Source organism: Rhea americana, unplaced genomic scaffold (genome assembly GCF_003343005.1).
Source record: "Rhea americana isolate MKP2758 unplaced genomic scaffold, rheAme1 scaffold_29, whole genome shotgun sequence".
Taxonomy (NCBI): Eukaryota; Metazoa; Chordata; class Aves; order Rheiformes; family Rheidae; genus Rhea; species Rhea americana.
In genome coordinates this window covers 2,060,928-2,084,836 of record NW_028186412.1, presented here as the reverse complement: position 1 = coordinate 2,084,836, position 23,909 = coordinate 2,060,928, and the positions used below count along the sequence as shown (strand labels likewise).

The 23,909-nt window shown below is 36.0% G+C and overlaps 1 protein-coding gene across 1 annotated transcript in view; it reads right to left on the bottom strand.

Annotated features, from left to right (window-relative positions):
* CNTN5 (contactin 5) overlaps positions 1-23,909 on the bottom strand; it is a 269,415-nt gene that overhangs the window by 141,907 nt on the left and 103,599 nt on the right. The window contains exons 8-9 of the mRNA XM_085309094.1: positions 22,549-22,651; positions 7,751-7,934 (exon numbers count right to left, since the gene is read on the bottom strand). Coding sequence (XP_085165220.1) covers positions 7,751-7,934; positions 22,549-22,651 — 287 coding nt within the window. The remainder of the gene's footprint in view (positions 1-7,750; positions 7,935-22,548; positions 22,652-23,909) is intronic.

The following is a 23,909-nucleotide window of genomic DNA, read 5'->3' as shown; positions in this document are numbered from 1 at the left end:
AAAAAAAAAAAAAAAAAAAAAAAAAAAAAAAAAAAAAAAATCAAAACAGAAAGTAACAAAATTGACTTAAATTACAGTACTATATATTAATGTATTTATTATTATTTTGTTTATGAACATTTACCATCCACAGACTATTTAGTAACACTGCTAGTCTTGCTAGCACTGCATGAAACAGAGAAACTGTGATAATTAACTCTGTTACTAAAATTTAAATAACTTAARTCTTGTAGTGTTGCTAAATATTCCATTGTGGCTACTACGTAAATTCTCATAAATTCAATAATAATAATTATTATAGTCTCTCTGTTTCGTGCAGTTCTATCAATCTACTGGGAAATTATGATTTATTCAGCTAGGAATGGTTGGGCATTTGGTAAGGTATTTGCATATGTTCTTGTTAAAGAGTGCTGGATTTAGTTTATTTAAAATGRTGGGTTTTTTAAGGGTCAAGGTAGTCAGGCATATATGTCGTTGTTAGTACCTAAATTTCATGTAATAACCAGTTAAAAAGCAGAGAATATCTTTGCAGAGATGCAGATCTTTGATACAATGATCAATCACATACCGATAGGTAGAATCTTATCATTTGGAAAACTTTATGATTCAGTGAAGAATTGCTTATTCACGTACAGAARTAAAAATGTATGCTCATAATCTGGATTTCATTTTTTTCGTATTGTAACAATGTTAAGTTCTGCAGCAAAAAGTATGATAGATCAAATTAATTAACTTTAATAACCTTAAATATTAATAAAAATGGAGATAATAAGTAGCTGAGGGATTCCGCTGCTAATGGACTGTACAGTTCTTTGGACTGGAATGAGTAGAAATCCAGAGCTGTCACAACAAATTCTCTGTTTTGAACATCCAATAATTGATAATCTGCCTAAAATGTGGAACTGAGTTTAAAAATAAATCTTTGAATCTAGCTGGCATCTGACAGGTCACCAATCAAAGAAGTGAGGAGATATGAGGAGGCATGACAGGTAACTAACTGGTTCTATCCACACTGATGATAAAGAATGTGAGTGCAGTGTCTACCACTCCTAAGCAGAGAAGAGTYTGACCAGGCAATTGCTGGAAAGGTATCAGAAAAAGTATCACTCATTCCTTTCTAGTGGAAGAAATCAGAGACAAGATAGACCCAGCCTCACTCCCAAACCCAAGACCCAAAGCACCCGCTTCCATAGTATTACTGAAGTCAAGGTAATGCATGAAATGTTCTGTATGTGCTCTCTCTGCAGTGAGCCACCGGCGGCTTCTGTTAACCAAAAGATCCCACGTCGTACTTGGAAGCGACTTGTGGGAGTTTCTGCTCACTTGTTGCCTACTAATTGTACTAACTGTCCTAAAAATAGAATTCAGTTGGTTTGTTTAGTTGCTACCGCTGTTTTCAGTTAAATGTTTCAGTACGAACGAAGGAAGCATGCTGAGCAGCAATTCTTTCATTTGAAAATGAGTAGAGTTAATGTGATTTTGATGCTGTGACAGTTAAATTTGTAACTAAAAAATCATAAAAGTTAGCCAATGATGCCATAAAATTGTGTAGTTTCAAAGAGGCATTAAACTGTGCTACTCTCTTTTTATTTCACTCTTTTTATTATTTTACTTTTCTGAAAGTTCTGCTATATGACCCAAAACATAAATGGTCTCATTTTTGTATTTTGAACTTGATCTCATCTTGAACCTGAGCATTTGAAATTAGAATGTGAATCTGATTACACTGAAATAAAATTGTCTCATCAGGTCTGATYCAGAGATGTTCTTATCAGTACACACCTGCAGATCCTCTGGCTGTGGTGATCTTAATAGCATAGTCATGGCATGGCCATTCCTCTATAACCACAAGCTTGGAAATSTCAGTTGTACAACTGATTGATGTTGACAGTCGTATTTTCATCTCTTGGAATATTTTAGCCCTATTTTTTCTGCTGTACATTAAATGGCTTCTGGACTCTTTATTTTCAAGCTATTGAATTTGCCATCAGCAGAAGTACTGACTAAGATTCTCTTCTCCTTGAGTGAAATAAAAGAAATTCTGAACAAAATAGCAAAGCAGCAGGTAGATGGAGCAGGAACACAGCTGAATACACAGTTGAGAAAAATATTTTGTCTTGCTTTTTTGTTTCCTTTGGTTACATCTATGCGCTTCTTACCCTGCAACAGCAAATGGAATTCCTTCTCTGCTCATTCACAAGAGTCTCTCTGTAATTTCTTTAAATTTTGCTTAAACGCTGTCAATAACTAAAAGACTTACAGATTAAATGTGTAACTGGATTTGCAACCTCTCACTCTATTTATTTATTTTTTAACAAAAAGGGTTGATTATCATCTTATTACACATGTGGGAAAGCAAAAATTCCCTCTGTAATTGCCCTTAATTTTACTTGGAAAACTTGAATATTAACAAGAAGTATTTCGACAGATTCCAAGAGATGGAATCCTTTTAAAGTTTTCTCCGTATAAAGGCAACATTCAATTGGAGGAACAATGGAGGAACAATCTGATTTTTATCTGTCCAATGAGCAGTTTGGGGGATGGATGTAGGATGTAGGAGGATATATTTTACTATTCAGTAGTGTTTATGGGTATTGTGCTATAGCTTTCTATAGTGCTCCAGAGATTTTAAAATCACCATGGCCATTCCTTGATTTATTTTATGTTGCTTTCTTGCACTTCTTTTTAGTCGAAGATGTCAAAAAGTTTTACAAACACAAAATGACAATAAATCTGCAAGCTTACAGACCATTTTTTTTTAATCTTTTATGCAAAATGAAATTCAGATGTGGAAAGCTCAGACTACTTTCTCAAAAAATTATGCAACTTTTTAACTGAAAAAATTATAAAGGAGAAAATTTTGCATAGGCAAGTACTTTGACTTCAGGTAGTATTCTAAACTGTTAATGAGAACAAAAAGTTTGGGMTGAAAAAGTTAATATTCTGGACACAAGGCCAAGCTGGGAAGTATGCAGTAGAAGAGGAATGGGTAGCTGTGACATGGTTAGAAAGATAGCAACTGCAGGCACAGCTCTGACTGCAGAAATTTCTTCCTTTCAAGGCAGTTTTACTGCATGTATTTGGGACTAATGTAGAATGACACTAGTAGGTTTGCTTCCATGCAGTTTTTGTAGGAACTGATTAAAATAGTGTTTGAGATGGGAAACCCTATGTTACCCTTTTATTTCACYCTTGGAGAATAACACCTTTCTTCCAATAGTCTCAGTTGTGCTTAAGGAGGTAATGGCTTTGAGTGTGGGCTGAGCCTAAAACTAGGTCTGTTTTCCTAAGCCTGTCTATAAGAAGACGATCAAAAAAATATCTGGACCCCCCCGTCACACTGCATTACAGAACACTGTAGCACCTGCCAGCGCGTGGTATACACTCACACATTTATTTTCCCTGATGACAGCAATGGTGTTGAAGGAGAAAAGCTGTGTTTGATGTTGCTTGCCTGAGGTGTTTGAGTGCCCCTGTAACATAACAAACAGTGGGAGCAGGGCTCTCTTCCCCCTTTGCCTCGTAACGCTGAAGCTGAACATCTAAACTGTGAGGGCTCAGCTTTAGTGGCACAGACCAGCATCCTTGTACAAATAACACATGACTGCTGGACACTAGCTGGAAGTTCACTGTTTTAGGTCAGTCTTTTGTAATGCCRTTTCTGTCCAACTCTCCTATTTATTTCCTTGTTCTTTTACTTTGTCTCTTTCTTCCTTAGTTACTATATTATGTTCATTGCAGAGACACCTATTCTCCCATTTTCAATGCCCTAAATTGCTTTCATGAGTTCTTTTTCATTGGTACCTATACATTGAAACAAAATGATGAAAGATAAAAAGATGTATGAAAAGAAAAGAATCACAGAATCGCAGAATGGTCAAGGTWGGAAGGGACMTCTGGAGATCATCTAGTCCAACCCCCCTGCTCAAGCAGGGTCACCTAGAACATATTGGACAGGATCACATCCAGGYGGGTTTTGAGTATCTCCAGAGAAGGAGACTCCACAACCTCTCTGGGCAACCTGTTCCAGGGCTCCGTCACTCTCACAGGGAAAAAATTCCCCCTCAYGGTCAGGCRGAACTTCCTGTGCTTCAATTTGCCTRTTGCCTCTTGTCCTGTCACATGGCGTCACTGAAAAGAGTCTGGCCTCATCCTCTTGACATCCCCCTTTAAAGTGTTTATACACATKGMKAAGATCCCCCCTCAGTCTTCTCTTCCCCAGGCTGAAGAGGCCCAGCTCTCACAGCCGTTCCTCAGAGAGCAGGTGCTCCAGCCCTCTGATCATCTTTGTAGCTCTCCACTGGACTCTCTCCAGTAGCTCCATGTCTCTCTTGTCCTGGGGAGCCCAGAACTGGACACAGGACTCGAGATGAGGCCTCACGAGGGCTGAGTAGAGGGGCAGGATCACCTCCTTCCACCTGCTGGCAATAGTCTTCGTAATGCACCCCTGGACACAGGACTCGAGATGAGGCCTCCCCAGGGATGAGTAGAGGGGCAGGATCACCTCTCTTGACCTGCTGGCAACACTCTTCCCAACGCACCCCAGGAGACCATTGGCCTTCCTGGACACATGGCTTTTTCACGGTCAATCTGTCATCCACCAGCACTCCCAGGTCCTTCTCTGCAGAGCTGCTCTCCAGAAGGTCAGCCCACAACCTGTCCAGGTGCCTGGGGTTATTTTTCCCTAGGGGCAGGACCCTGCACTTGCCCTTGTTGAACCTCAGGAGGTTCCTCTCTGCCCAGCTCTCCAGCCTCTCCAGGTCTCTCTGAATGGCAGCACAGCCCTGTGGTGTGTCAGCCACTCCTCCCAGCTTGGGATCATCAGCAAACTTGCTGAGGAGGCACTCTGTCCCCTCGTCCAGCTCATTGACCCAGTACTGAGCCCCGGGGGATGCCACTAGCCACAGGCCTCCAACTAGACTCTGCGCCCTTTCTGAAGACTGGAGTGACATTGGCTTTCTTCTAGCCCTCAGGCACCTYTCCGGTTCTCCATGACCTTTCAAAGATGACGGAGACTGGCCTAGCAACAACATCCATCAGCTCCCTCAGTATGTGCGGGTGCATCCCACCAGGGCCCATGGATTTGTGTACATCAAGTTTGCCCAAAAGATCTCTAACACGATGCTCCTTGATCAAAGGAAAATATTCTTTTCTCCAGACYTTCCCTCTCRTCTCCAGGCTCTGGGATTCCTGAGGGCTGCCCTTAGCAGCAAAGACGGAAGCAAAGAAGACATTCAGTAATTCTGCCTTCTCTGTATCCTTTCTCACCAAGGTCCCCATCCCATTCAGTAGTGGGTCCACATGTTCCCTCATCTTCGTCTTGCTACTGTGATATTTGAAGAAACCTTTCCTGTTGCATCCCTTGCCAGATTTATATATATATACAAAAAAATAGTCTTTTATCTTAATTAAAGATAAAAAAGAGAGGTAAGAAAGGATCTGACACTGAAATTTGTACAATTAACGATGAAAGGGAAAGGGGAAGAAGAAGGTTAAGGGAAAGGGGGAAGGAGAGAGGAAGATCTAGTGGATTCCTCTTGAGCATCCATATCGCACCCTCAAAAGGAAGAGGTTCAGAGTGTAAGAGGATCAAGATTGTTCAAACCAGCACTTGTTATTGGGAAAATGGTGGTAGTTAGTGATTACAAATGATTAATGATCAGTTTCTCCATGAAAATTGTAATTTGTGTGCTCCCTTCTATTAATAAATTTAAGCTTGAATAAAGGTCAATGTAAATTACTAGATAACCAAATCACTTGAGGGAAATCACAGTTGTAAAAATGGATTGCAGTCAAGTATATGGGGATGTCTTGCCACTAGCAAAATTAAATTTTTGATGCCTTTGTCAATTCTATAGCTGAATTTCAGCTAAGTCAGCACTTACAACTAGCAGAAGATTGCAAGAATCTGAAATTGTCAGCATTTGAAATAGCACTATCTGCACAACATCTGAGGTGTCAGCTGCATCAGACTGTCCCCATCTGGATTACAGCATCAGGTAAGAAATCAGTAGTTTGTGATTAAATGAAACCAGACAGGCAGACTTGGTGTTCTGGGCTTTCCTCAAACTCCTCGGTGGTGAATCGGATCAGATGCAACTGACAAAATGAGGAAGATTCAAACAGACAGCAAGTGAGTTCCTGCAGAGATACGTAAATAGTGAGACTATAGTATGACACGGCTGGTCCTACMGCTTATTCTGAATTTTTACAAGAAAAACCTGGTGAAGAATGATGGCCTACGTATGAATTTTTGGGCCAAAATAATCATTCTGTCCTGGAGGAATAAGATGTCAGTGAAAAGACAATGAGCTTTAACATAAATAATTCATGTCGACTGTTGTTATGAATTAGAGTATAGCAGCAAATGCTGTTTCAGGTAATGYCCTCAAATCCTGCAAAATCAGCTGTCAGCTGAAAATGCCATACAGCAACATTTACACAAATCGAGGTACATCCCTGAAAAGGGATGTCAAGGTCTGTAGACCAATGAGATACCAATGCTATCTTCAGGAACCCTGTGATGAGATAGGCTCACTGTGGGATTTACTTCTCGAGGCCCAGAAACAGTACTTTAGGYAGGCTGTCAATAGTTTGTGCTGCATGTTCTGTTGTACTGCAGGTCACTTTTGATCTTCTCTGAAAGCTCTGTTACCTGCACTTCACTTACTTCACTCCCCACTATTTAATGCGGAGGGGTGAAATTCTAATTCAGACTTTTTTTTTTTTTTTGAATTTGCCTATAAGGTAGATTAAAATATAATAATAAACTTTACAAATGAAAAACAAAATAATATAGCAGTCTCACATAGCTGTTAATCAGAGACAATCTGAAATGGATCCTCTTTCCATAATGTTAAATCAATTCTAATWTGCATAAAAGCAGAAATTGTGCACCGTCTATAAAGGGTATGACTGAAAAAAACCAACAAAAAAAATTTGACAATCATACAATGATGGAAATTAAAAAAAAAAAAACCCTTAAAATTATTATTTACATCTTTGTAAAGTTGATGAGAAAATGTTTTCTATGGACTCCTAGATTTAGGTAGCATCTTTATTTCTACTCAGAAATAAAAACTGATATCCTAGCTAATGAGAGAGTCAGTGTTATGTAGTGGCCAGAGCATTAGATCATGTTTGTTGTGATCTGAGTTCTGTTTGTAGCTCTTCCATAGGCCAAAAAGGGTGACCTTGAAGAAAACTTTTCATTTTCAGCCCTTCCTGAAAACCAGAACCYTAGGAAATTGTGCATGCCTAGGTTGAATTCTTTTTTTACAAATATAAAAGCACTTATTTGGTTTTTTCCTATACATGAAATTAAAAATAACTCATCACTGAGTCATGGAAAGGGAAAAATAGGAGTTTAATAAAAGCATGGGAAAAATCCTAAGATATTTATAAAACAGTTTCCTGGCAAATGCATTGGGTATAGATTGTGTGTTAGCAAGTCAGGAGAATCAAAAATATAGGTTTTTAAATTATAAGAGCACTGTTTTTAAAATAAACCTTAAACATCAAGAAACATAAAATTCTGTTTTTTCCAGCTTTTGAAGGACTTAATTTTATTTATTCATTTTTCATACTTTAATGCATAGCTGAGGAATAAAAATATGTAGCTTAATTCCACATGGATCTTATTTCAGAAGAAAGATATTTCTTTTTGTTGCACCTGAGAATTCTTCATATATATTTACAGTCTTAAGTGTGGACATAACATTACTGGATAATACTGTCTGCAGTTACACTTACTGTACACTTGCAGCTGTCCTCTGAAGACATTCCTTCCACGTGAGTTTTCAGCTTTGCATTCGTACATCCCCGCATCCTCTAGCTGCACATTAGGTATTTCAAGCACAGCTTGGGATTTTCTCAGGCGGGCTTTACTTGGATTATGACCATTAACTTTCCTCCATGAAATTGTTGGAACAGGGCTGAAATATTTAGTAAAATTGCTGTTAGCACTCTTCCACTCTTGAGAATATAGATTCTGCGATCTGGTAGTTTAAATACTTAATAATCTAAGTAGCAATAAAATATAACCACAATTAAGGTTCATGTATGCTTGATACACTTCAGTGTCTRTAGGGAATATTTAATAAATGGTTATTACATGCAAGATGTGCTCTTTGTCCACAAGGAAGGCCATATTTTTATTGAGATTAAGGAAATCACTYGAAATGCTCTTTCTAGAGCTTCTTTTGCACTCTATGCTTTACTCCTGAACACTCTATAGGTAAAAAAAAAAATAACAACTTCAAAACTCGGATGAACTTAGTAAATTCCAAAACTTCCCAATTTTCCTGCGGTGAAACTACAGCACAGGTGCTCAGAATGTGATATGTTCATGTAAGTGAGGGATTTCAGGACCACAGTATTTTGAATAAGTCGAAGTGACCTAAGTTTTGGAGACATTTTCTGTTGCAATATGCTTAGAGTGAACAAATCGGGTGCTCAAGAAGTGTGTATTAATGGCACTACACTTCGTGACTGACAGTGTTGCATGCCTGTTTTCTGGAGTGAAGGGCTTTTTCACTGCAATTTGCCATTCCACACAAATCTGTACAAAACCTGGGAAGTGTCACTTATGTTAATAATGCAGGAAGAAATGGATTAGACAGCYTTTACATTCATTCAGTTATCCTTTTTTACCTAGAGACTTATCATTTGTTCACCAGCCTCTGCGCTTTTTGTTCTACGGCTTTAAATTGGTACAGTCTTATATTTTTCTCCATTTAAAAGACACTTGGGGCAGAGGGAAGAAGAAAACAGTTATAAAAGTAATGCCAAAAGTTTGATTGTAAATTGAAAATTAGATTACTTCGAGTATTCTTAAAGAAACACTAAAGACCTCATAAATGAATATATAACTGTTGCATGCTGATTCATTAACCATGGAAAATTTATTTTGGATTTATTTGAATCACTCTTAAGTCTAAACTTAGATATAAACACAGCTGAAACCTGTTGCAATTTAGATGAGGATATGTAGTTCATAACAGAGATTCAAATTCAAAGTATTTTTCATTTCTACCRTCATTTACTAACTTCCAGTTATAGGACTTGCTGTAATTATGTAAAGTTGCAATGAAAAATTTTTTCCTCCATTTTCCGYGGTGTTCAATTTTAGACATACCATATGGAGAGGTGGGAACCCCCATGGGTAAGGCTCTAGAGAAAATCAGCCTGGGAGTTACTGTGGTTGCGCTCCAAATCCCAGCTGAGTTGCTCCAAATTCAAACGTTTTACAGAGATTCAGGAAATTCACAGGCTCACAGTTGGAGGTCAGAAGTTAGTATTAGCTTCTCTAATCTTCTCTCTTGAATATCACAACTCATTAAATTTCATTGAGTCTATTAGCATAATTACCTTCACACAAAATTTGTAACTTGGCCAAAGTACAGTCCCTGGAATGGTATCCGCTATTGATTCAAATATATTAGAGAGAGAAAATCACTATTTCCCTTGTCAGTTTGCTCCACTGATTACGTAATCTCATGAAATAGACTTTATTTTATTTTGAATTTGTCTGGATTTATCTTCGAGACATGGCTCTTGTGATACCTCTCTCTTGTGAAATGGTCCTTTACTACTTTCCTCCACAGAAGATACGTGCATTGAAATCAAATCACTTTTTTTTTTTTTTTTAAGGAACAAAACAGACTGATCTCTTTTTCTTCGGCTCTCCAATCATATATGTCTTTTTCTTTTCTTAGATATATATAGATCACACTTGCTCTTTTTCCTGCCATAGAAGYTGGATAGCTTGCTCATTCTTAATCTTAAACTGCTTCCTCACTGACTGCTTCCAAATCTTGGTGTCCTGTAAGTTTAGGACTCTTCTCCTAAGTCTAATTTGATAAAGTTTGTTCCCTGTTAGAAGTTATTTTATATCTACTTCAGTTAGTAGATTGAAAAGAACTTCCAACTCTTATATGACACAAGTACTTCATCCTGTTCAATTCCAAATACTAAGAATAAATAGGACACTTCTGCCTCTGGTACACTATTTGGAAATTACTGCTTTTAGCCTCACCACTTATGATAATCCTCTGATATCCTAAGGTACATATTTTAATTTACCATAATTTGATAGCTACTTGTRTATGTTAGAAGTAGTATAAGTACCAATATTAGTATCTTCTTCACCCATTTACAAACTATCACATTTTATTTCTAATTTCACTCAGAAATTTGCTTATAAATTTTATGGTCYTTCTTGAGCTGTATTCTGGAGATTTCATAATTCTCTTCTTGTTTTGGGCTTTGACTTATAYGCTTGCCCTCTTCGTTTATAATTACGTCATGATCACTGGCTGAAAAACAGCAACCATAGCCAACCAAGTGTTTMATTAATCTTCATTCATTATAGCACAGGTCCACAGTAGAAATACTTTTTGCTGGGTAAAATACAATACTAATCAGCAACTCATATGAGCTCTTATGAATTAAAAATATGGGCGATTACATTTTATTTTCCACGAGGCTGCCATTACTGCTTGTTTGCCCTGCAACTCTACATCCTGTAAAACCAGGGACAAAAATGCTTTTGCTCCATTCTCATAAAAAATAAATAGTTCAGCCGAATAGAGATGATACGTGGATTTTTTTCATAGCGTATATTTCAGGGAAACAATGAAGACGTTATAAACCATGAAAGTTGGTTCATTTAGCTTCTGTGAGGTTATGCTGAAATTCATATATTTAGGAAATTTTCCTTAAATTGCATTTACCTCTTTAAAAAAGTGCTGTAATGCATGCTACAGAAACTAAATATGCATAACACAGCATATACATAAGAAAATTCTTGTTGTCTATGTCATTAAGAAACACATTTTTAAAAACCTCGCTTTTTTCTTCATCAGTATGAGGTAATAAGTGGATTTTTTCAAGGAGATAAAATTTCTTTAGCTGTGAAGATTTAATGATTTCAGAGGAAAGTAATCCCAAACTGCAAATCATATTCACAGACAACTTGTAGCTCTRTTTAATGAAGCTCCTTATTTTCCTTGCATAGCTCACAAGTGAGGTATGAATTTTACATCTGAAGTAAAAATATATCTATACATATTTCTCCTTGGTGACTCATGAGAGAATGAAATGAAAGAATGAAATATATCTCAGTAARGATGTGAAAGAATAAAATGTGTGACTGTTCTAGAAAACTCATAAAATTTACCATAAAAAGCTAACTAACATATGCACACATTGTTCATCTTTTCAAATGATCCAAAACTTTTTAAAAAGATAGAGCAACAGCAAAAATACCTCTAATATTGGTATGTTTAAGATAATATACATAGTTATTAAGTATTACTATAATAATTGTTATAATTGCTTTTTATTCGGGGCTTATCAGACATCTATGGGAATACTACATTTTCTTGTTTATTACAGAAAAAGATACTTAATGTTATATTGCTCAGATTCAGCTCCTGTGAGTAACTTCATTCAAGTTCTAGTTGAGTTCAAAGAGATTTCTTCTTCTCACTCTYGGAAATATTCTTTYGAGTACTGCAGGTAAATCTTAGCCSCAGTGAGACAAAATTCCCACATGATTTCAGATGGACCCATATTCACTTGAGTTGAAAAGAAAAATTCTAAGAGGTCACTGGTGACCATGATAGACATTACTATGGCTATATTYACCTTGAAATTGAAAAAAAAATGTGGGTTACACTTTTGCGTTTACATTTAGAAGAGAATATAAGAGTGAGTTTCAGAAGTAGGACAAATGCTATTGAATTTATTGGCAAATTTTCATTGTTTTCACTAGAAGTAGAAATGTTTTGAAGATCTTATTGGGAACAATTTTGTACAATTCTTTTCAATTTCATTTGAAAAAAGAATGTAATTGGAGCTACAAAGCATATATTTGTTTCAGGAAAGGGATGAGATTGAAATAAGGGAACTTTATGGATTTTAAAATAYATTTTCCATGGATCTGAGCTCCTCATTTTTCAGCAATATTCTTAAATAAGAATATATGTTCTACTTTTTTTTTTGGGGGGGGGGTATAATTTTGTACATATAATGTATTTTACCTTCTACTGCAGTTTTAATTCCTTTGCTTTACAAAGCCTCATCATTCTGAGTTGCTCCTTCAAATCCACAGGTGCACATCATAGTGCATCTTGAAAAACTCTGCATGCCTGTGCATTTGAGATTAGGAAAGAGCCCTTTCTCCTTATGCCCTCCAGTCTTCCAACTGTGTTAAATATCTTCTAATTATTACAGGATAATTATATAGGGTTAAAATGTCGAGGTGTATCATGAAATTCTCTCCATCATACATACACTTTCCAGAAATGTATGTCTACTAGTTGCACAATCTCACCTTTAGAACATCCCATATATATCTGTTCTTGTCAGATGCAAAGAATTAGGAAACTACCTCATTATTTTATACAAATAATAACTTTTCCTTTCATTTGGTCATTAAAAGATACTTAATATTCCTGATATGTCGCAGCTGTGAGTATTAGTGATGTAAGGACAAGATTAGAAGAGAAGGAGATGGTGATGAGATTGAGGCCAGCAAGCAGGAACAAGTTTAGGTCTGCAAGTTACATCAACATGTGGTTCATGATTGCACTACAGAGGTCTGATGTGTGTATCAGTGTTGCATGCAAGTGCAGATGTGCTTCCTCACTAGAAAGGTCTTGTACTTTACCAGCAGAGAGCAGAGGCAKCAAGTCTATGCTTGACCGCATGCCCAGCTCCAAGTCATCTTCTTCACACTTTAGGTTTTAAGATGGTAGAGCAACCCTGACATCTATAGTAATGGAGTGCATAATGATTCATATTCATAATGATCCATTATCCATAATGAGACATACTCCGGAGGACTTTCTSTGCTGATTGAGTGGTCTAAACTGTTATCTCAAACTTGATCTCTAATTGTTAGAGAGCTAAAATTAGATTAAGATAATTCATGCTCCTTGTGATTTCAAAGTAGTTCCCCAAATTCTTAAAGTCATTCTTGATCACAGCAGTCATCTGATTAAGATGTAATCAAACAAAAAAATAGAAGAGCCACARGGGGCGAGGAACTGTTTTCACAAGCAATGAATGAAAAGGAAAAAGTTATTCCACCACCTTTTGTGCCTCTATTTAAAAMACAGATAAAGGTATTTACTCTTAATCAAGTCACAGCAGCAAAGCTCGATCATGAAAAATTTAATGGAAAAAGTAGGTTGCTGAGTAGCCAAACTCCATCACCATGGAGAAAATGGATAATCTTCTGTGGATTTAGTATTACCCACATTGCAAAATTCTATACTATATTTGCTCATCATAGTATTGTGGATGTTATATTGTGTGATAGAGGAGGAGTAGAGCTGCTATAGCTATTAAAACATGACATAAGTAGGCTCAGTTCTCTCCTACCTTTTAAGAAACTCCCTAAGTATCAAGCAGCCAGCTAGTAATGCTTTTTTTTTTCCTAGTCTCTCTCTATCATTTTCTACCTGAGCCACTGGCTGGAGGCACTCTGAAGATGATGAATGTTCTTTCAAAAAATATTAAAGACACAATAATAGTTAAAATGTCACAAGCGAGTGACTTGGTCAAAGAGGCTGTTGAAAAGAGAGTCTGAAGCAGCTTAAGAAGCAAATGACATACACGACGTGTGAGTGCAGGAGATAATATATGAAAAATCCATGTTTATAAATTGAGAACAAATGCTTTAAAAAAGAATCATCTGCCAGACTATGGGTGCTCATATAGAGTCTTAGAGTCAGAATACACAGTAACAGTCTGATTACTCATTCTCTAAAAGGTTATWTTATAACTTTCTTGATGATGTCTTTTTTCTGTGTCCCAAACTTTGGCTGGGCAGAATTTCTGTAGCTGGCACATTAGCCCAGAATTACTCACTTTACTCTACTCTACAGCTCGACTCTACACTGTCCAGGTCAATGCTAGAGGGGTAGCTACAATGAGGGATCCAACACTTCCAAGAAACAACAGATCTACCACGACTCATGACACACATGATCTATATGCGTAAATCTGGTGTGTCTGGGACAGTTTTAAATCTACAAGTTGGCAACAGAGTGTAATGACTTCTGGAAGTGCTGGATTCAAATCTTTTGTACTGTGATACTTTATATGCAGTTCTTTCTTTCTGGGAAATCCTGAAGAGAAATGTTATAACAGTTAACTTGAAGAATTACTATTGATAATTGTCAGAATTTTCTTTATTCTAATCCTCTCAACTACTGACTCTAATGAAAAGACTGCACATATCATTCTGAATAATAGGTTTGCAGTACAAATAAAAGGAGATAGATTTCTGTATCATGAACTTTCCTGTTCCTCCTTGACCTCAATTCAAAAGTCCCTCTGTGCAAAAGTTTTAAGCAAGAGTCTGCAAAAATACCTCTAGCATCTTTAAACTAAAGCAAAGCTGTGTATATTACTGAACAATCTTTTAGATAATGTAGGTTTTCTTTTATAGTCATAAAGGAAATAGACTGGTGATATTGCTTCTTTGAGATTAAAGTCCTACTGATGAGGACTTGCTTTATGGTAGGACTGATTTTTTCCATTTTTTGTATGCCATATGGCAAAAGACACTAACTATAAATTTCCATATATAAGTATGTTGCAGTTGGAGTGTTTATTCAAAGCAAGGCAGAAGGAGGCCTGGGAGATCTACCTTGAGATTTGCCAAAGAATCTATTTACTACACTACTATGAATGATTGAAATGTTTATAACATCATTATAAAGGCTTAAAAAAAAAATCTACTCAAAGAAAGGTAGAAATCAATCCAGCCTGAAAAATAGGGACAACAGCCAATCCTGCTCTTGCATGGTATGACATAGATTCTTATTCAATATGAACTGWAAATGAACTTTAAAGTGGATGAATGTCTTAGAAGGATTTATTTAACATAAGCAATATGTACTACGGCCATCAAAGGAAACAAAATCCTGGACCTATTCCTTTCTTACATAAATAAGGTGAGCTGGAAGATGCCATGTTCACATTTAGAAAAGTTCTTTCTTCTCATTGGAAGCGTATTTCCAGGGGAATAGACATCCATATGTATACAACTGACAAATCCAGTTCTATTGAGCTTTTTCATTTCCCTCTTGGGATTATCCTGTTTTCAGTGAACCTGAAGAATAGCTTCCACAGCATTTAGGTTTGGTATCTGATAGAATTAACAAGATCTTTTTCCTAAAGTGAGAAGCAGTGGGGAGAGATATAAATGATCATTATTTTCTGTGCTACGGGATTTGAAAAACATCTATTCTTATACCAGTTTTTGTCTTTAAACTGAAGATTGATCTTTGCAAGTCATTCTATTTTAATCCCCTATACCAGAGTTTGCCTGTTTTAAAAAGAGGATATAATAATACAGCCATTTAAAAGCTCTGACATCTGTAGGTAAAAAGTGGAATATCATAATAAGAACCATTTTTGGGGGTGAAGGCAAATTACTACCTGTGACTTCTACACTGCAATTTCYTTAACACGTAAGCTGCTAAAATTTCAGCACACTGGCTCCATTTGTTTCTTTGTTTCTCATGACAATTCTCCTGTATGTAGGTAAAACACTGACTATATGAATCCTTGCTTTCAGCATGGAACTGGATCTACAGAATCTAGAATGACTTGCTCTATGGGATCTTGACATGTAATTTTAATGTTCAGACAAGTCAAAATTAGCTTTCTTTTTGCCTGAAAGCTGTTTAAAATCTATTTAGAATTCCTCAACTGTCCATCCTTCATTCATCAATCAAAAACTCAATGCAATGATTCATCATGTCCTTTCTTATTTCGTTTTGGCCAGCAGTACAAATGCAGAGAATAAGAATGTATGCACTACTAGCACAAGGAAATCAGTGGAAATGACAGCTTTTAATGTGCACTGAATATCCTGAATATAGAATCAGATTATTTGTAATACCTCAGRTGTATGTATCTGCATGTCACCGTTACTTGGGGCATAGGCAAGCATGTTCATTTGAAAGTACAGAGACTTAAATCATCTCCAAAATATAATGCCTAAGGAGGAGGAGCTGCTGGTGCTGAATAGTCATGCTACTTCAGACAGTATTTCTGACCTGTATCTCTGACTGCACCAAACTGCAAAGATCTGCTGGTATACCCCGAAGAAATGGTCAAACGAACTGCTTTAGTTGTCTCTAAAAGAGTGAAACTCATTTTATACCGCAGATGTTAGTATCRTTTATACATCCAAGTTCTGTTCCCCTCGTATTCAGCAGTCTGCTGCCTTGACTCATCCTGTTGCCCTTGGGATTCGGGGTAACATGATTAACAGAAGTTAGCTGTGAGTGTGTTTTAAACTGTGCTTGTGCATTTGTTCTGCTGCTCCTTGGCATAACACCAGGGCCGGGGCAGGAGTGAGCAAAACAGACTTCTATTAAGGAGGCTTATGTCAGAAAAGAGGTGATCTTGGAATAGAAATTTTCATGAGACCTTTTTGACTTAGGATTACTGAGAGGTAGTCAGGTTTTGGGACGATCTTATCTGTCTGAACCCACATCGATTGCAGCTGTCCACAKAAAACACACGAATATCGTTTCTGAAACAATATGGATGATATAGCCAAGGTAATGCTGGATTTGTCAGGATGGGACAACAGAGGGATGAAAGTCAGGGACTCAGTGCTGAAAGGCCTGGAGCATGGGTTAACTGTTAGACTGAAAGGAAAAGACATATTTTTATTMAAATTTGAATAGCAGGCAGGGTTATGTTTTATCCAATTTATGCAATTAAGAAATGATATGGGAAAAATACTGGAAGCTTCTTTTGAGATACCAGACAGAAAAATGAGGATGTTAGCTAGAGAAATGTGCAACCTGAATCTATTACTCATTACTTTAGGGTGATTGTCTGAATTTGTGTGTCTGGAAGGACAGATATACCTAAAGTTCAGAGGAAGAAAAACAAGAACAAGGAATATTGAACTATGAAACTTTCACAGGAGTTTTGACCAAAGATATACTTCTAAAATGTCTTTGACACTCCTTCTTTTTTGAAATTACTCTCCTCTTCGTTTCAATTATGCTATTTGCCAAATGTTGACCAGACTTCACAATTCATTTAACATGAAGGCTTTCAAAGTCCATCTCTTTACAGGTACAAAAAGATTTACCATAATTAGAAACCTTCTCTATAGCCATTCTGCTCTGCTATTGTCTTAATGAGAGATTCAAACAAAAATAACCTCTTTCCTTCAGATATTTCATGGCCACCAAGACACTATACTTAGGCTTTGCTCTAGTCCAATTTTTGTTATGCAAATTTTTCTAAGCTTGGGTAGACAGTCTCCCTGACCTTTGCTTAGATATCTTATTTATTTACCTGAATAGTTTTTGCCTTTCTTTACATATTATAAAAGCTACAGTAAGTACATCTATATAGTCTGTAATGAAAATATTGATCCTGACATAAAATACATGATTGTATTTTTAATAAAACCTTGAATAACAATTAGAAATCTCAGTTAAAACAGAAAAACGTCAAGAGCATAATATAAAATCCTATATTTCATGGATTTACAAATGTAAGTCATTTACTAACCAGAACTGATTCAAATAATTTATTATTTCAAGAGAACATTTTAGAACATTTTTCAGACTCTAGGTCATTTAACTTCATTCACTCGTGTGATTTAAATATGTAATTTCACCTTCTTTTTTATTTTATTTCATTTAGAAAGCAAGATTTGAAAGTGAACCATCAGCTAAGTTCTTGTAGCCCATGTTACAAATGCGATGAATATTTATGACTGAACTATAAATATCTTCAAAATAGAGTTTACAATGGAATTATTTAAGCAACATTAACTAACAAAATGAACAACATTTCTATCATAATGGTCTCACTATAATTCATTAAAAATAGAAGTCAATTTCTCTATTTTATTCTTATCTTTAAGTAAGACTGTTTCACAATAAAAATATGGTCTTGACATTACTAAAGTGACCTAATCTGGTATTTACAGAGAATATTGATATACTGTATAAAATGTTTCCATTATACAATAATAACACTATTATAAAACAATCTCTCCAATATGCAGAAAATACAAGCACACGGAATATAAGAAAGATTGTCTGTCAGCACTCTTGTATATTGATTCKTTTGATTAAAATGTATCTGCAGATCAATGTGATTAAAGAAAACAACTATAATGAAAAAAAGGATGCATAAAACTACATTTTTTCAGTAGAGTAATCTTTTAGAGGATCTATATGGCCCAAGGATCCTGTATTAAAAGCAATATGTATACCAGTCTTAACCTTGGTATTCAGACTGACAACATTTGGTGACCTAGTGTAGCCCACATCTTCCAATTTGTTTGAACGAGCAAAAAAATATAATTGCCCACTCAAAATTGGCTGCTAGCACATATAAATAAGAATAACATATATATACGTTTTCATAAGAAAAAACATATATATATTTCTGGCTGGGCAAAGTAATGAAATATGAGGTTTATATTGAGAATAAAATAGAAGTAGTTGCATGTTGTGATGCATGGCCAAAAATGCAGTGAGAAAAAGGTTGAAGTATGAGAGTGATACAAGGTGAGTGCATTACATACAATTTAGCATTAAAAAATGTGTGGGAGAGTGTAACAGTAGAAGGATTATTTCAATAAAAAAATAGAAACCAACCTAGGGCTATATGCAAAAAAAAATACATTAAAAAAAGGAATAAAGAAGCTATATATTACTGGCTATATATTGCTTTTTATTGTGCTTCTTCCCTCTGGAGACAAGAGTCTATGCTCATTCAAGAAGGGTGTAATTTACAGCACTTCACGGCAGCTTGGACAAACAGTCCTTTGTCATTGTTTGRACTGTGAAAACTTATTCATTTTGAGGCTCTTTAAAAACATTCATTTCCATCTACTCCTGCTTTTAAGTCTTATGTCAAAATCATAGCATTAAAGGCATTTATGAGATAAATATACTTCCAAAGTCAGGAAATGTTAAAGTTAAGAATACTCTAGCTGAGTGCAGTTACTGGAAGAACTTMATTACTGAATATGGCATATGGTGGGGACACAAATTAAAGCCATTTTACCTATAAGCACCATGATTTTCGTATTTTTAATGGAGAGCAAAATGAAGTCAATAGAATTCTTCTCTTTGAAAAAGTACATGAAAAATAAATGAAAGAATTAATCGACTACTATCTTGTGCATGAATTTAGCATTATTTGAGAGAAATTGCAGAAGGCAGCACCTTATGACAGCAAGCAGTGCAAGAGAAATTGCATTAATGGAGCAGGAAATGTCAGGAATACTGTARTCCATACAAGTATGTCAGCTGGGAAAGTCATAACTTCTTTACTATAGCCTACACACAGAATAAGGCCATGWTTTGTCTTGCTTATTTATATAATAATAAATGATATTAGAGTGATGATCTTGTTAGAGAACCAGGATAATTTGGGCAATAAGCAATTCCCTGATTATCAATGAGCATATTTATTTGTTATACCAAAAATTAGCTTGCCTTTCTAAATAAGAATGGCTACCTGGCACAAACAGTGAAAACTGTGTTAACTGAAAGAAAATATTAATGACCTACCGATTAGAGAAAAGAAATTTGCAGATGTTTTGAATTTTTCCATTCAATAATATTCCACACAGACCCTTTCCAAATTTATATATATATATATATATATATTTTATGTATGCTTAATGTTAATTTTGGACAGATCTTGAAAGTCTTTTCTGACTTTTTTTTTTCTTTCAAAAAATATGATTCTCTGGCATATCAGAAAACAAAAAGTTTTAAGTGCTCCTAATTGAAATGACATAATGATATGGGTGGCAAAAAACGCAGCTGAATGCTACACATGCAAATATATATGAAATGCAGAGGTAATCAAAACGTAAAGTTGTTGTGGGGATATGACAGTAAATATGGCAGTAAAAACAACCTTTCAGTAAAAGTGAGCCAGCATAAATACACACCACAAATCATAGATCTCTAATYGCAAAATACACACTGATATATATATATTACAGTCAATTTTATTTCTAGCTCCTCTGTCTGCCTGTCAAGTCTTCTGCTACACCTCAATAACTGATCATGGACCTGTACAGTGATTTCTTAGCCAATGACTGTTGCCCAATATCAGTAACACTGTCTAATACAAACAACATCATTTTGAAACATTTCCCTCCTGTCGTATTTTGAATTCTTTAGTACCAGCAAAGTCTATTTAAACGTGACGTCAGTAACATAATAGTTCCACTTGTAACTGGATCAGCTACATAYTGTTTGGGTTAGAATAAATTCCTTTTCAGGAGATTTCTGCCTGTCAAGCAATTGAGTAATTTGATTTTAGTTTGGAGACAAAAGGTGTTCAGCTCCAGTTTATTTATTTTTAATTCCTGCAGATGTAGTAACTGGCAGTTCTAAATAAACACTATCAATAAATCATAAATCTGTAACTAAAGACTAGGCTTTTCCTGGAGTGTTTGCCAAATCCCAGCTACCGGAATTCTCTGCAGAATCTCTGTCATTCTCATAATTACAGCGGGTAGAGGAGCGACTGCGTCAGGTGGCTGCATGAGGAAAATAGCGGCACACGGGTTTCGAAACTAAACTGTAATTTGTGTTTCATTTACACTAGGAATGCAAAAAACCAAAATCTCAAAATGCCAAATAAAGAAAGAACTAGTTAGTTTCAGATTCCGTTTTAAAATGTGGACCCATTGCAGTGTAACAAGAAAATATCTGTAAAATGTGTAAGGAGTGAGAAATAGGGGCAAAAATGAAAAAGAATAGGAAATCTCTTGCCTTTCTACCTCCCACCTCAGCCGCCAGGTTTCAAATGAGGCCTGAAATGTCATTCATGTAATTATTACCATATGTAGTTGAAAGTAATTTCAACTCAGCTGATTTGATTGTGCATTAACGGCTGTGAAAAGAAGATAAAGAACGCRTATGGTAAAAATAGTTGCCCATTACGCTAGCGGCAAATGGGGTCAACTTGTTAGATAACCTTAATTTCCCTGATAGTTCAGATGTTTTGGAGTATTTTTTTGTTTGTTAGAGGTTAACATCAAATACGAACATGGAAATAATTGAAGCTTTTGCTGTCAGACTTRGTCTTACTTGTGCGGCTGTTTGAATACTGACTGACTTTTTGAGAGGGTTTAGTAAATCTCAGGGTGCTGATGATAGAGAGCATTTGTAGCTGCCTTTCTTGCCTGTCAGTGGTCGATGCGAAAGACRACATTTGCCATGCCTCCTCTTCACGGCGAAAATGACAGTAGGCTTGGAATATGCCAGCAGTTGCAATTTAATTCCAGAAAAAYGAGGAAAAAACTTGAAACATGCTGGTTACTGTTTCAGCCATCGCCAAGAGACTAAAAGGGTCTCATTGCCAACTCTTGACCTGGCAGAAAAGTAGTTTAGCATTGCTGACAGAAGAGAGCCTCGAGCCTCCAACCTTTACCAAACAGCTCTTTCCTCRTATTTTTCAGCATTTTAGGGAATGGTGCTTCTAGTTGTTGCTTTTCTATCCCCTCTCAGGTACCTCTTACCTTATCCTTACTATATAAAACATAAAGCTTATATTTTACCRTATGGAATTTCTCCTTTCCTATTTGCTTTCCAAACAACTGAACTGAGGAATGAATTTGCAAAATCCGTTCTCCTGATTTCTCCCTCCCTGGGGTCTGTGGTCTCCAACACTTTGTTTGGACTGATTAGACTGTGTCTGGTCTCTCCTTCAACTTCAATGGGCATAAATAGATAAAATTAGAAAACATTGCCAGAATTCCTCTAAAATTATTTATGAATATTCTCTGTTGACCTGGTCATTGAAGGTATCCGATCTTAGCTAAACAATTGTAGATTGTCAGGAGAAATAGGCAACAAGGGAAACAAAAGACTCAGACAAATCTTGTCCAGCCAGTAAATAAGAATTATTAAGAGAAATTGCTGAACAAAAAAATCCAGTCACACGTGAAAGTCAAAATGACTACGAAAATGAAGAAAAAAAAATTCCCAAACCCAAAACAAAATCTCTCTCAGGTAATGAAGAAATATCCTAATATCCAGGAGTCCTAGTAGCTCAGGTACAAAATAGGTAATTGCCATTGCCACAAAGTGTATTAAGACATAGAACATTTTACTGCTCTCTTAATACATAAACTATGTATTAGGGAAAAAAAGCTATTTTGTTTATACTCCAACTTAGATAATGTGGCAGAAAAAAATGTGGAATTTACTGATTTGCACTATCACAGTGAATAAATAGGTGAGTCTGATAAACAGAAGACTTTAATAAAAACTTTTTTGTTTGTAAGAATGTTATTTTCATTCTGACAAAGAGTATTTTAACTTRCATGAATTACTATCCACGGAAATGGCTGGGCAGGGAATTCATAATTGGCTCCTTAGTCAAATGGTTACYTTGTGTGTGCAGTAAGGACTGTCTGTTAAAATGAAATCCAGCAAGGTAATGAGACCCCMGATTAGGCCTGCCACATCTTAATGAACAATGCTGTCTAATTATGAAAGAAACTCTACTTACTTGCCAAGTGCAAAACACTCCATCTTAACAGTAGTTCCTCGAGCAGCTGTAACTGTGTAGGGAAAATGGACTTCAATTTTTGGTTCATATTCTCCCATCACACCTGGAAAATAAAGAATATTTATATGAAATATCACCAATTTTCCATATGCTGAGATTACCACAGAGAAACCCTGCRGCTTGCTTTTTGAACCTACACAGCAGCAAAGCTGGTAATTGATAAAAATAGCCTCATTTAATGCAATATGCTCTGCTTAGGTCCTATACATATTCTAAAATGCTCTTTAGGGTTACCAGCAGCACAACAGCAAATTTAAAAAAAGGATTTATTTTCTCAATCATAGGTTAATGTTTATGGTTTGAAAGATTAAAGTAGGCAATCAGTTTTAGAAGGATGAGATATTTCATAGACCTAAACTTTGTTTACCAGTRTAGTGACAACTGTGACATATAAATCAACATATCATGTTGCGTGCAATTGAGACCTTCCAGAATCAGCAAGAAAAAGTCAAATGTTGCAAAGGCATTTGTGTACACAGACACARGCACACAGATGTGCATGTGCAGAGTTCAGATATTTTCTTTTCAATGGCCTTTTTAATTTAGAATATCACTTATTAATCAAGACAACATGCTCAGCACTGTTAAACACAACTATAACACCATTCAGGSATGTCAAAAATATAACCATTGACATTAACAGAGTTATCTGCAATTTTTTGTGGMGTGACTGACAGCTTTAGAGTATTTCAAGACTTTAGGAAATGAGAAATGAGCAGTGAAGGGAGAGAGATTATGTAAGGTGAGGTGAGAAGTTTGTATTYGATATGACTTAAAAAGAGGAAATGTCATAGTCAGAATGGCAGGAGGAGAAYATGACTCTAACAGCTGTGTTCAGTCACACAGAGTATGGGCTTTGGGGGTAGGTGATACCTAGGAATTAAAACCTATATTAAGCAAAGTAAGAATTATTCAGATTTCTGGATGAGAAAAWTTGAATAAAATGTGATTTGTGGACATAATAAACAGATAGCAGCAGCAAAATAAGTCCAGTCTAAATCTATTAATATCATACAAGAGGCTCCAAAGAATTCTAGTGCAAGAAAATAGGAATAAGAAAGAAAAAATGAGACAACTTAGCAAGAAGAAAAAAAGGAAAGAAACAAAAGGAGGAACACGAAAGCAAAGAAATATAAGATCTGCAGGTGAGAGAAGACTAGTTGCCATGAAGGAGCAGGAAAAATAACCCACATGTACATACATACATACACACACATATATATATAGATTCCTCAAATGGTAAACCATATATTCCTGTTTTGGTTTTTGTTTGGTTTTGGTCTGCTCTCCTTTTCAGGGAG